Raw genomic sequence first — 13632 nt, forward strand, 5'->3', positions numbered from 1 at the left:
AAGCAGTAAGCAGTACTCGTTAACATAGGGAACCGAGCATCTTAGTTTACGAAAAAACTAATGGTAATTAGAGCATAGGCTTTTCCACAAAATGCCATTTTTCTAATATATGGAAAACCAGAAAAAGAAGGTTAAAATAAATATTGATCCCAAGAATCAGTAGAAACTCTTGAAATAGCCCCCCTCCCCCCCCCCCCCTTTTGGTCCTTAAAGCAGTACAAATTTAGAATATTTTCCTTTTATTAAGTTTCATGTTTAAATAATAGTTATCGACTACGCCATTAACATTCATAGCCATTGGGCGTTAGGAAACTTTATATTGTAGTTTGTATATCAATGGTTTAAGTTTTTGTTACTTTTAAAAATGTTGTATGGTGTCCGGCAAAATATTGTCTAGGAATAAGTATTAAAATCGTAACTCCTAATCTTGATATATAATCTTTACAGATATATTGCGTAATTTCTTTAATGCTATAAGACTAGAAGCTGACAACGTTTCTACTCTTGCATGGTATAATTAACTATTAGGAAAACGTTCGTGATCGCACAAGCAATGGAAGTTATCGGAATATGCAAAAGTTATACAAGTCTGAGTTGTTTCTTATTATTTTTGTCGACAAGTCGAGCTGTTAATATTCTCAAAATAGATCTCAACGTACGGTCGTATCTTTAAAAAATAATGGCTGAGGTTTGGTTCACCGTATTAAGACCATAATGAAGCTCCCTTTTTAAAAAAAACAATGTATATAATCTAGTTATTGTTAAATGATATCACCGTGAGCTAACGTGATTCGATACTAATTTATACACACGAAAACAAATAAACACATATACTAATAATAATGTGAGCTAATCGATACACATGAAAAATTTAACATATTTTGTCAATTATAAGACTGATTGGGTACAACCACTCGTAACACGCACCCATTCTCATTTGTTTTATTAATTGAGTAACATATTTTTAGCCATAACGTTAACATATCACACAATTAAAGTCTAAAGTCTAGACTCGTAATACGTACCCTACCCAACCGATCGATCTGGACGCACACTTCATTTGCGATTGCTTCTTTATTCTTTGGTTTTTTTTTTTTTTTTTTGGTGTGCGTAATATTGTTTTTGGTAAGAAATCGTCACTGCTCGTAACATGTTTTTAATTTGTTTAGTATTAGCCAGGAAATAAAAAGAGAGTTTGAAATATATAACATAAAGCAAAGATGGAGGCCACCAGATACGATCCACCGTATCTTCTCTCATGTCACATGCCAACGTCTCTCTAATAATATTCGTGACATTGACTTTTGCATTTATATCAATCTTAAATCATATATTATTATGCACATGGATTTATATATATTTTTGTTCTTAATCTCAAATAATATCAAAATTACAAGTCAAATACTATATATTCGCCGAATAAGATACACAATATATAGGTTTCTTTCAACCAGTCAAATCACTAGAGTAGGAAAAATTCAAAGTAAAGATCGTATGTACATATTATTTTATATGTGTAGATACAAGTCAAATAATTACTTTTGTTAGGTTAAATAATTAGATGGATTCAATAAGAATTGTGATAATAAATAATCTGAAAACGTTTTAATCGTCGTCAATAATTAGTGATATCAGAATACGACTCGTGACAATTTGATAGGGACACAAAGATTCCACCAACTCGTTAATTTCTTTTTCAAAATAAAATTTAGGCAATTTTTTGTTTGTTTGTATTTTACCTGTTGAAGAAGAAAAACATTGAGAAGGCCAAAACAGCCCAAAGACAGGGGAAGATACTGGTCACCGGTCACCGTCACTCATATATAGTAAAAGTTACGAACCATATCGTAGATGAACTTCAAAAACTTAGACAAAGCTTATACTAACGTTGACTTACACATTTGTTACGATTAAAGTTATAGCTAATGGTGTGTGTGGTCCGATATATATATATATATATATATATATATATATATATATCCACTTAATGTTTTTTTTTTTTTTGTTAAAATATCCACTTAATGTTATTCATTTAGTTACTCCCACTAATTCAAAGACGTCTTCTTCTTCAAATTTGTCCATTTTGTAAAACTGTAGGGTCAAAAGTTGTGATGATGAAGTTATGAATATGTTGAAGAGAAGAGGAGGAGGGGTCCTCTATCATCAAAGAGCCATGGACGTTTCTGCTGAAGTTTCATGAGACAAGATCTCGTTTGGAGATCTATTTGACTATTTCTTTTATTTTCTTTTTAGGGTTTTTGAAATTGAGAGCATGCATGTCTTCCCGACACATCGTGCATTACAGTTTCATGATATAACTCCATTAATTCTTAGAATCGCTTTTCTAGTCAACACCACGATCCCCTCTGACCTTTGCTTCCTCATCTCTTTCATTGTATATCTTTGAATTCTTTTTTTTTTTTAAATAAATTAATTTTTAGTGTGGCGGTAAAAATATGTTTGGTAGTACAGTGGCTAGGCATGTCAATCGGGCTAGCCCGGCCCGGCCCGGCCCGAAACCCGTAAAGCCCTCATATATGTAAGCCCGGCCCGGCCCGGCCCGAAAAATTTCCGAGCCTATATTTCAAAGCCCGGCCCGGCCCTAACAGGGCTACAGGGCTTTTCGGGCTTTTTCGAGCTTTATTTACCGATAAAAAAATCAATTTCTAAGTTTATAATAGTTTTTTAAAAACTATATTTAAAGGTCTACTATTAAAATAATGCATCAAATTTTAAATAACTTATCAATATTCAATAAAACTAACTTAATTTAAGAGAAAAAAAAATAAAAGCCAAATAAATTATTTACACTTTAACCCAATAAAACATGGAACTAAAATACTTTAAAGTATAACATAGAGTCAAAATTTAATAGATATTTTGATGATTTCAAAATCATGATACTTATATATATTTAGTTTTAGCTTTGTATAAATATTTTAAAAGTAATAAGTAAGACTAGTAAGTAAATATGAAAACTATAACATTAATCAAATCTTTTAATCAAACTAAAATATTCAAAAAATTCAAAATATATTTGTATAAGGGCTTTTCAGGTCGGCCCGAGCCCGACCGGGCTAAGCCCAAAAAACCCTTTAGTCCGAATGGGCTTAGCCCAAAAGGCCCGGTTTTTTCTGGACATATATATTTAAGCCCGAGCCCGATGTTTTTCAGGGCCGGGCCAAACTAGCCCGCGGGCTTTAGCCCTAATTGACATGCCTAACAGTGGCTAACTTTGTCACTCAAGTCATCTCTCGTGGCGGTTATGTAAGAGTAAGTTTTGTTTTACATCTTTTATTATATTGTAAATAAAATATCTTTTTAATTCTCAAAAGAGTTGCTAGTAAGCCTAGTATGCGTTTTTGATATGATATTTGATATTTTATGTTTTACGTAAATATGATTGTTCGAATATTGTGGAAGTTAAATGATTACTGGTCAATTATAGTTAGAGAGAGACTGTTCTGACCTATGAATTCATATTTCAAATATGATTGTATTTAACATATAAAAAATATTTAAACTATTGAGAGGTATATATTAAAAAAAAAATCTCATTCAATCAACTAAAAAATGGAAAATTTGTTTATGTTGACATTTGATTTAGAGATATAATCTTCTATATATAATACTAATTGTATAACTATTTGTAAAATCACATAATTAATCTTAATTAAGTCAACAATGCAACAAATTTTATTCGATATGTATAAATATATGAGTGAAAGGTGCATTAATCTTAATTAGGTCAACATCGCACCAATGTTTTATTACAAACATATAAATATATGTGAGTGAAACGAGCAATATAATGAAACTGACATAGCCAATAATTTGTTAACAAACAAGATAAAAAGCCATAGTCTTACATTGTCATTTTGTTGCGGAAAAACGAATAAACAACAAAAACAAATGGACAATATAATAAGAAAATTAGGAAAAAAAAAAGAAAAAAAAAAAGAGAGAAATTGAAATGTGGAAAGTGAGAAAGACAATATGGAACCCACTAGACCAATAAGAGAGTATGGTAATTGGAGGGACTTTTTATGTGTCTACTACCATACTTTGGATACGTGTCGTCCACATAAAGATGATGAACGATATGATAGTGGCGATGATGGGCATGGCCATGGGAGGCAAATCTTTCGCAGAGAATCAAGTGAACATTGCCATGTCGTTGCCACTACTACCACACTACCTAACCTTACTGTTTTGTAAAAAAAATTCTTAATACTTTTGCCAACGAATCTAACTGTTAAGTATAGATAGTACTGTACTACTCATACCATCGCCAACACCACCATTTCACCTTTAGCTTACATTGTTCAGGTTTTAACTGTTGATGGAAATTAAGTCTTTTTTAAGATTTGTTTATTTCTACTGTTATAATATACTCTATACTTCTAATATTCATCTTTTACAATATTTATCTCTAGTTACAAATAACTTTTGACTGATTTTGTGTTACCACTTACCAATCCTATATCTAATATTCTTTTTTCTATCAAATATATAGTTTACTGATTGAGTATTTTATAGGGATCGTAGAGTAACCACATTTGTACTGTGGTTATATCATGCAGATGATATCCAAAAAAAACTGAGACAAAACAACATAAAAATTACATCCAATAAGTAAAAGATACGCAGCACAACACGTCACATCGACTCGCATGAATCCACAAACCCCACAACCTAAAATGCAAAAATTGAAATAGGGACGATGATATTTAAATTTTCGTGGTCCGACGACAAATCTTTTACGCTAGAGATCACCCTTTCATTTCAGGACCATTTCAAATTATTTCCAAGTTTTGTAATTATATATTTAAAATGTAATAACATTGTATAAAAATACATTTAAAAAAATTTAACTCTGAGGTAAGTTCAAAACAGTTAAAAACTTCCTTTAAATAAATTTTAAAGTTGGAACTTGCATTCCGAATGACATATATATATATGCATATTTTGATATCTTTGGTGCATTTTTTTTTTTAATGAAGATTATTTTAATGACGGAAACTCAGTTTTTTAAAGATTCAACTATAAAACTCTATAAAAATCTTTCTTACAGTTTTTTGTTTTTGTTTTGTCAAACTCTATAAATTTAAACATCTTGATGAACAGTCAAAATTTATGAACGTTTTTTTTAAAAAAAAATAATAACCTTTAAGACATATATTATTTGGTTGATAAAAACAACCAATTGCAATGCATGTGGCTGTAGGAGTATATGCATATTTAAATCCCTCATCCTCTTATCTTAAAGAGAAAAAAAAAGTCTATGGTGAAGTAAACAAATCCATTAAAATCTTCGTATAGATTTCTTTTCATTATTTTTATCCATTACCAAAGTTTCTTTAATCTCTTTCTTTCTCTCGTTGTCTCCTTTGCAAATTACTTTGATCCCTTAAAACTTGCTTACTTGGTCTAAACCAAAGCTAGATCCCAATTTTTAGTTTTATTTTCCCTTTTTTGGCCTCTCTTCTCTCTCTGACTCTCTCCGAGATTTGGGGTGAAAAATACAAAGACCCCTTTTATTTTCTCCTCCTCTCTCATAAGCTCATTCTCATAAGAAGTCTCAACATTTCCGGGGGGAAAAAAACGGAATTTTTATTTTTGGATTTGGAACACAAGAAAAGTTGAAAACTTTGCATCTGGGCTCTGTAGATTGTAGATTCAGATCTTGAAAGGTTTCGATTTCATATATATCAGCAATGGGTATGGAAACAGAGTCACAGTTCCATGTTTTAGCTGTTGATGATAGTCTCTTTGATCGGAAAATGATTGAGAGGTTGCTTCAAAAGTCTTCATGTCAAGGTAAATTATATAGACAATGAAAAAGCCAAAGTCTTTAAGCTATATGTTTTGGGGAAAGATACTAAAAACAAGCTTTTTTTCTTTTCTGGTTCTTGTTTGTATGTTCTGCAGTGACAACAGTTGATTCAGGCTCTAAAGCTCTCGAATTTCTTGGGTTGAGAGTAGATGATGAAGACCCAAATGTGCTCTCTACATCACCCCATATTCATCAGGTTCAGTTTCTTAACATGATTCGAGTTTTGGTTACTTTCGAAATTTACAAATGAATTGGATATTGAAATTTGCTTGTTGATTTTGGTGGCTTTGAACAGGAGGTTGAAATTAATCTTATAATTACAGATTACTGTATGCCTGGGATGACTGGTTATGATTTGCTCAAGAAAGTTAAGGTATTATTTCTCGGCTCTGTTTCCTTTTTTTTTTTTTTTTTCTCAATTGGGTTACTGTCTTTTCCATCTCTGGCTAAATTCGTTTTCTAGAAAAAGAAATAAAGTTTTCATCTTTTGGATTTATACAAAATGAAATGTCATTGGAGAAAATCTCACTGGAATATTATTTTCCCACTCACAAAAAAAAAAACTTTCTTTTATGCCATTGTTGTGTATGATAAGAACAATTTTATTTGCTTCTGAGAAGTTTACATGATTGTGTAGGAATCAGCGGCATTTAAAAGCATTCCTGTAGTGATAATGTCTTCTGAGAACGTTCCTGCAAGAATCTCCAGGTAATGGTCTCTGTTTCTTTAAGATTAAATCTGAGTCTTATTGGGTTTTGGTTTGGAATTAGTCAAGTGGGTATTATTTGATTCTTTGGTCTGAACATCAAAGTCTTTTTTAACTTAAACTATGTAGAGAAAGTTGTGGCTTCTTATGCACTGGATGTGGGAATTTAGTTTTGATGTAAATAGTGGTTTCTTCCAACAGATGTCTAGAAGAAGGAGCTGAAGAGTTTTTCTTGAAACCAGTAAAGTTGGCTGATCTTACCAAGTTGAAACCACATATGATGAAAACCAAATTGAAGAAAGAAAGTGAAAAACCAGCTAAAGAAGAGGAGAGTGAAGTTTCTAAACCGGAGATAAAAGAAGAAGAAGATCCATCAGTCATTGAGATATTGCCTCTCCATCAAGAACTTGAATCCGAAAAACTTGAACCACTGATGAGTGGTGGTAATAAGAGGAAAGCAATGGAAGAAGTGATATCCACGGATCGATCACGTCCTAAATACAATGATATCACAACCTCGGTCTGACCCTTTCTGTCTTTCTTTCTCAGTTGTCTGCACAATTTCAGTGTTTGTTTTTATAGGTTCTTTTTAGGAATGCTTCTTCCGGTAAATACAGGGTTTGCTATAGAGAATGAAGATAATATGTAGATGATGATGGTACTAGTTGTCACTTGTTATTGTTTCATTATATGAAAATCAGCAAATTCCCATTTTTGTTTATGTTTCTTCTTTTATATGTCGGAAAGTAAATACAATTTTCAAAGTTCTTCTTATGCTTCCTTTTTATTTTGTTTGAGTTCTTGATATGTCTATATATCTGGTTGAGTCTACAAGCATGATGTAACTATTTCAAGCACCAAAAGATGATGATATATGAAACCAAGTTGCGTCAAAAATGCAGAATCGAACTTTTTATCTAACCTTTTTCTCCATAAGAAAAACAAAAGACCAACACAAAAATGTCATCTATTTATCATTTTTCCAAATAAATTTAACGATTATTGATTGGAGCATTTGTATCAACGCATGGCTTATACTCTTTTACATTAAAGATTTTCTATGAATCACTCTTCTTCTTTTTTTCTCTCTCTCCATGGATTACTATCCTGCATTTTCAACAGTTGCACCAGAACCTCCAACCTACTTTTCCCAGTGGCCTGTCTATATATGATTTTGGAGACTATAATGAAAACAACGGCCCAGCTTTCGAGCTCATGGATCCTTCATTAGCCAAACGACTAACACAACCCGAGTACCCGCTACAATATCCATCTGGACAATACCAACCGCAATTTCAGCAGCAACACAGCTTCTCTCTAGAAGAGCTGCAATATGGAGGAAACAACAACGAGCAGCAAGCAGTAGTACTGCACCAGAAGCAGCAGCATCTTCAGGTACAAGAGCCAATCCATGAAAAAAGAGAAGGACAGAATCGAATACATGAATCTGCACCTTCAAAAAATTCCAATAGTGGTAAGTAGCAAAACCTTTTTCCAACACTATAAATTCTTGTTTGTATTATATATCTATATACCTTACTTATGTTTCTTGGTTGTTTTTCTCTTTCACTAAGGTGATAGCACACTAACAAGGGCTCAGAACCAGCATGATCCTCCGAAGGCAACATCAACGAAGAAGTCTCTGAAAGATAAGAGAAGAGCTAAGAGAAGAGCAACCTCGGCGTGAGATGACTAAAGAAATTTGCAAACAGTAGTGGATTTCTTTTTTTGGTGAATTTACTGGTTCCCTAGATTAACTTTCTTGGTTTTTTCTTTTACAAACTTACAAGTTTTCTTTGGAAGTTTCTTGCTACATTCTTCATTAGCTTAAGAATCCAAAACTAGCAAAGATTGACTCAATATTGAATCTTATCAAAACTAACAACTATATAGTCTTGCCACATGACACTAGCTCAAGAACCATAAAACAACAAAATTGAAGATACTCTCTCATCTCATACTCCGATCCCCAAGAATCTGTTAACGAGAAAGTTCATATAGCTGATAACCACAACGATCAGTATATGACGAGAACCCAAAACTTGGAAGTGAGTGATCGAAAGTTCTGGCCTTTGATACGAACTGCATGAAGACGCTTAGTAAGTGATTGCTATTTGTCCCACATCGGAGAAACAGATTTTTTTGTTGTTATATATAATAGTGAAGTTAACAAGAATTGAACGTCGAGCTCAGCAACGCGGGCTTGTGATCCAAGTGGAGACAATAAGGTGATGGGACGTTGGATCGATCTCACTGGGCCGGGTTCGGAGTGGGCTAAATTCTGGCTTGCCCATTCCAAGTTGGGAGTTGAGGCATGGGGTTTGAGCGAAGGCTTGGATCTCTTGTCTCCTAGAGTGGGGGAGACCGAGTGAGGCTGGTTTCACAGAGCAGCGTCCACCTCCCGCTCTTGACGGTGGAAGGATCACGAGCCATTGCTTTCCGATCCCACTATGACCCAATAAGCCGACTCCGATTGGACCATCATCTTTTTTGCTCTCTTTATTTTTTTTTTTGTCGTCACTTCAAACAATCTTCATGAAGATAGAGAGAGAGTTGCAAGTGGTTTAAATAGCATGAAAACTAAATATTTGGATAGATTTGAAAACATAAGAGACCTATCTACTAAAATTGAAATAAATAAATGATTTATAACCGATAATGATACAAGGAAACTTCTATGTTGCCGCTGCACCAAATTATTTCTTGGATTTATTATCTTCAATTACTATACTCAATAAATTAATAACCATTATTGTATTTGTGCCTCCTCCTTTTCTTTTCTATGTAGTACTTGTGTTGTTTTGTGAAGTATTATTTAGAAAATTATAGGGAAATTACAACAGTTCAATTATAAATATTAATTAAAAATGGCCAATTATATAAAAGAAGAGTATATAACAGTTAGAATAAATATACCAACTACCGGGTCAGGTTGGTAGAGTCCGGGTCGGATCTTCTCTTCTTATTGGTCGAGCAGTGACGTGTCCCCTAAACACTGTCCAGAAAGAGACGCGGCTGGTGAACATAATCAATACGTGGCGAGGTCTTATTGCTTGAAAGATCCTCGCGTGTCCCACGTGCCGACTTACTTATTCTTTCATATTTCATCACCGTTGAAGCTTCCAACCACAAGTAAAGAGGGAGCTTCCAGTGGTTTCTCTTCTGCCAAATGAGTTGAGCTCTCAATACTGACATAGCTAGAGAGAGAAAGAGAGTAAAATGGCGATGCCTTTGGAAATGGCCATGCTTCTGACGAAAACGGTGTGGTTTGCTCTGAGCGGCTGGATCTTAACATGTTTGTCCATCGCAGACGAGATCGCCGGTTCTCTCAGAAACAGAGAGATTGGTCATTCACATTTTGGATGATCAGTTGTTTATACATTTTTCACCTCCTCCTTCTTCCTTTCCTTACGGATTTTCAACTTTTTTTTGGTTTTCTCCGGTGAGAATGGTCCCAAATTATTGAAGGGTTTGGGTTTATAGAGGATTATATTTTATTTGTATAGGTCGTTTGTTTGCTCGTTGATATATATATATATATATATATACTACACGTCTCAGTTTATGTGTTTTTGATGCCTTGAGAGAACGCTTGTGTGTTGTTATGAGGTTATTGTTTCCAACTTTCATTTCATTAGTGTGATCAAATAATGATATGTGAATTTCGACTTTATTCATCCATTTGAAAAATCATCATTCAAGTAGCTCATCAAAGACTAAATTGATCATCATCTATGGTGATGATGTTCATAGATAGATAGCTTATAGTGTGGATAACTGTTCCAAGTTGGCTTATGTAGAAATCACTTTTTTTTTTTTTTTTGGGGTAAAAGCAAAGAAGTTACATCTTGAAATATTCTGAACTAATTTTAACGCCTTGGGCGTCTTTCTTTACGGATAAGTTACCAAGATTTCCTTCTTTTTATACGTGAAAGAAGAAACAAAAAAAAAAAAAAAAAATACATGAAAGAAGAAATTAAAAATATCTTCTTTTGCCCATCTTGCTTTTTGTTTATGCTGATAATAATTTTTTTTTTCAGTTATTTTATATAAGAAAATATATAGTTTTGCTTCTCTTTCTAAAAGGCAAAGTATTAAAGGATTCTTCAATGAGTGTTCCTTGTGCAATTCAATTTCTTGTTTATATTCTCATATAACAGAATACCAATGCACACTACACAGCTCATTTTTATTAGACAATAGTAAACTGAATTCCAACTTTTTACTTTGTATGATGTGCTGGAATCTGAGATGTTAATTGTTTTTTTAGTCTACAAATGTAATAAATTACTTACTTTTGTATGGGATAACCCAAGAAATCTCGTTCTTTACATTTTTGTACTATTTTCAGCTCAAAGATCAACACAATTCAAAACATCTCAAGTAATTTTATTAGTCTTCTTCTTAAATCAGTGTTTAAATTTTTAAATTTATAAACATTTGTAATGCTGTTTTCCTGTTACGTAATCTAAATTATAAATAAGCAACTTAGGGGGTGTTATTGGATGGAGAATTTTAAGGGATTTTAATTACAGGTGGATTTTAAAGTTCAATAGCCTTTAAATACAATTAAGATGGATTTGGTATGAAAGAGATGAAATCCTTTGAAAAGTGTTAGGATTGTGTTTGTACGTGTTTTAGATGTAAAATACATTAAAATCTTAAAGAAAACAAAATCCATTGAAAATTGAATAACGCTTGTTTTAAAATATTTTAAAATACATCCAACAAATGTTAAATCCAATAACAGCAGATTTTATTGTGGTTTTTAAAATACATCGTTAAATAACGCTAGATTTTGAAATACATCCAAATCAATTAAAATACAAGGTTGAATAACACCCCCTTAGCAAAGTATCGCTGTCTTTTATCCAAAAAAAGAAAAAAAAAGAAAAGAAAAGAAAGTATCACTCTCTTCTATTAGTAATTTTGCTCTGTTTTTTTAATTTCCCTAAAAAGAATATATATATATTAGTGGAAGTCTTTGGCTACTTCACATTTCGGAAGTTAAGCAATTTTTCAGGATCTTGACAGTTTACATTTTGTTTGGTTCAGTTATTATTAATTTCCGAATTTACGCTCTAAAAGTTAGGATCAAATTGGATACTTTCCTTAATTATCAAATAAAATCAAATGCGATCTTGACGAATCAACATCGCCATCGTCTTCTTTAGTGTTTTCACCATCTTCCACCTCTAACTTACTCAGACAGCTCCTTTCCACCTGTTTCTTCTCTCTTTCTCTATCTCTCTCTCTCTCTCTCTCTCGCTTTCTCTTTCTCTTTTATATTCTCCGACAAAAGGAAAAGTACAAGAAACACATAAAAGAGTTCACAAACTACATTTGTTCTTCTTCTCTGTTCTGCTTCGATAATCATGGGTTCCTCTGCTTCTAAAACAGCTTCTTCTGCTTCTTCTTCTTCAAACTCGGCTTTAAATACATCTCCGGAGACGAAATTCAACTCCAAAGTCTCCTCTTCGTCGGTTCCTAAAGCTTTCACGTTTCCGATGCCGTCGATTCATCATCCACCGGCTAAAAAAGGCGATACGCATCACTTCGTCTCCCTTACATCCTCCACTTACGGTTCTCTTCTCCTCGACGGAGCTTCCGACAGACAAACATTGCCTCATCTCTCCATTTCCGGGAAGAGTAGTAACAAGAAGACGCCTGAAACAGAGGAGGCACGCGACTCGCTGTCTCCTGACTCAGTGATCAACACGTGGGAGCTCATGAACGGCCTTGACGAAGAATTCGATTTGGCTGATTCCGATACAAGTAAGCGTAGTTCCGCCGTAAAGTCTGATTCTTTTTCTAAACACATCGTGAATCGAGACGTGTGTATTAATGGATCTGCGTTGAAACTGGACGAGTCTTACGAATTCGTAAGAATCGAAGAAGATGATGAAGATTGGAGATTATTGCCTTCTAAGCCTAAGCAACCTCTGTGGAAACATATGTCTGAAGAATCATTTCTCTCTGATTTGGATCCTAATATCATCTCCTCTTACAAGAAAGCATTGTCTTCTAAGCAGCTAGGCAAAAACAGTAGCACGAAATCCCTCTCTTGCAGCCACTCTAATCAATCGACTCTACCAGAATCTGTATCTTCGAGTCCACTGAGTTCTCAGACTGTGGAAGACCTGCAGAAACCAAGATTGCTTGAGGCAGAAGATAACAAGAACAAGATAGTATTGTACTTCACTAGCCTCAGAGGAATCCGAAAGACTTATGAGGATTGCTGTTGCGTTAGAACGATATTGAGAGGGTTTCAGATTGCGGTAGAAGAACGTGACATCTCAATGGACTCCAAATACAGGAAAGAGCTTCAGATAGCACTCGGGGAAGATAAACCGGTTTGTTTACCTCAGGTGTTCATAAGAGGTATCCGCATTGGTGGAATTGAGGAAATCAAGAAACTCAACGATGGAGGCGAATTAGGAGAGATGTTAAAAGGCTTTCCAGCTTGTGAAACCGTGGGAGCTTGTGATATCTGCGGAGATGCAAGGTTTGTGCCGTGTACAAATTGTGGCGGTAGTACTAAAGTGTTTGAGGAACAAGAAGATGGGTTTAAGAGATGCGAGGGATGCAATGAGAATGGATTGGTACGTTGTAACAAGTGTTGTCTTTAGTAAATTGGATTCGTTTGATTGATGTTGTTGTGAAATGTGAAGAGAAGAAAATATATGACTTTTGACTTAAGATATGTTTGGGTTGGTTGTCTTCTTTGAATTATAAAGTTTGTTTTCTTGTACAGTATATAGAGTTATTGAAATTGAAGTGGCTTAAGCCTCGATTCTTTCTTCACGTTGACGTTTCTAGATTACATTAAAAGAAAAAAACAAGTATTTAGTTTATATAAGATATTCTCTTTGCAAAATCTTAGCTTAAGAAACTGCAATTGAAGATGATCTAAACATTTTGGCATATAGATAAGCAAAGTGAATAGTAAAGTGCACTAAACTATACAAAATATATATTATATAATATTAAAAAATGAATGCATCATATTTTTTCCAAAAAAATAAAAAAAGAGAAATTCTATGGATAGCACAAAGTTTTTTTTTCAAAAACATACCACAATTAGTTTTTT

At 33.6% G+C, this 13632-nt stretch overlaps 3 protein-coding genes across 3 annotated transcripts; all 3 read left to right on the forward strand.

Moving 5' to 3' along the window:
* Positions 1-5391: 5391 nt before the first annotated feature.
* Positions 5392-7263, forward strand: LOC17890318 (two-component response regulator ARR8). The gene is made up of 5 exons (XM_006294888.2): positions 5392-5820; positions 5932-6032; positions 6132-6209; positions 6474-6544; positions 6744-7263. The coding sequence occupies exons 1-5, from the start codon at positions 5718-5720 to the stop codon at positions 7066-7068; spliced, it is 678 nt and encodes a 225-aa protein (XP_006294950.1). The 5' UTR covers positions 5392-5717; the 3' UTR covers positions 7069-7263.
* A 2422-nt stretch (positions 7264-9685) lies between these two features.
* On the forward strand, positions 9686-10476 carry LOC111831184. The gene has a single exon (XM_023784976.1). The coding sequence runs from the start codon at positions 9762-9764 to the stop codon at positions 9906-9908; it is 147 nt and encodes a 48-aa protein (XP_023640744.1). The 5' UTR covers positions 9686-9761; the 3' UTR covers positions 9909-10476.
* Positions 10477-11476: 1000 nt separating this feature from the next.
* On the forward strand, positions 11477-13346 carry LOC17888790 (uncharacterized protein At5g39865). The gene has a single exon (XM_006294226.2). The coding sequence runs from the start codon at positions 11918-11920 to the stop codon at positions 13169-13171; it is 1254 nt and encodes a 417-aa protein (XP_006294288.1). The 5' UTR covers positions 11477-11917; the 3' UTR covers positions 13172-13346.
* The last annotated feature ends 286 nt before the right edge of the window (positions 13347-13632 follow it).

The sequence above is a fragment of the Capsella rubella genome, unplaced genomic scaffold (assembly GCF_000375325.1).
Source record: "Capsella rubella cultivar Monte Gargano unplaced genomic scaffold, Caprub1_0 scaffold_4, whole genome shotgun sequence".
Classification (NCBI taxonomy): Eukaryota; Viridiplantae; Streptophyta; class Magnoliopsida; order Brassicales; family Brassicaceae; genus Capsella; species Capsella rubella.

Coding starts and splice junctions, on each gene's coding strand:
- LOC17890318 (XM_006294888.2), top strand. CDS start 5,718: ATGGGTATGGAAACAGAGTCACAGTTCCATGTTTTAGCTGTTGATGAT. Junction 6,033..6,131: donor CATCACCCCATATTCATCAG/GTTCAGTTTCTT, acceptor GGCTTTGAACAG/GAGGTTGAAATTAATCTTAT. Junction 6,545..6,743: donor GTTCCTGCAAGAATCTCCAG/GTAATGGTCTCT, acceptor TTCTTCCAACAG/ATGTCTAGAAGAAGGAGCTG.
- LOC111831184 (XM_023784976.1), top strand. CDS start 9,762: ATGGCGATGCCTTTGGAAATGGCCATGCTTCTGACGAAAACGGTGTGG.
- LOC17888790 (XM_006294226.2), top strand. CDS start 11,918: ATGGGTTCCTCTGCTTCTAAAACAGCTTCTTCTGCTTCTTCTTCTTCA.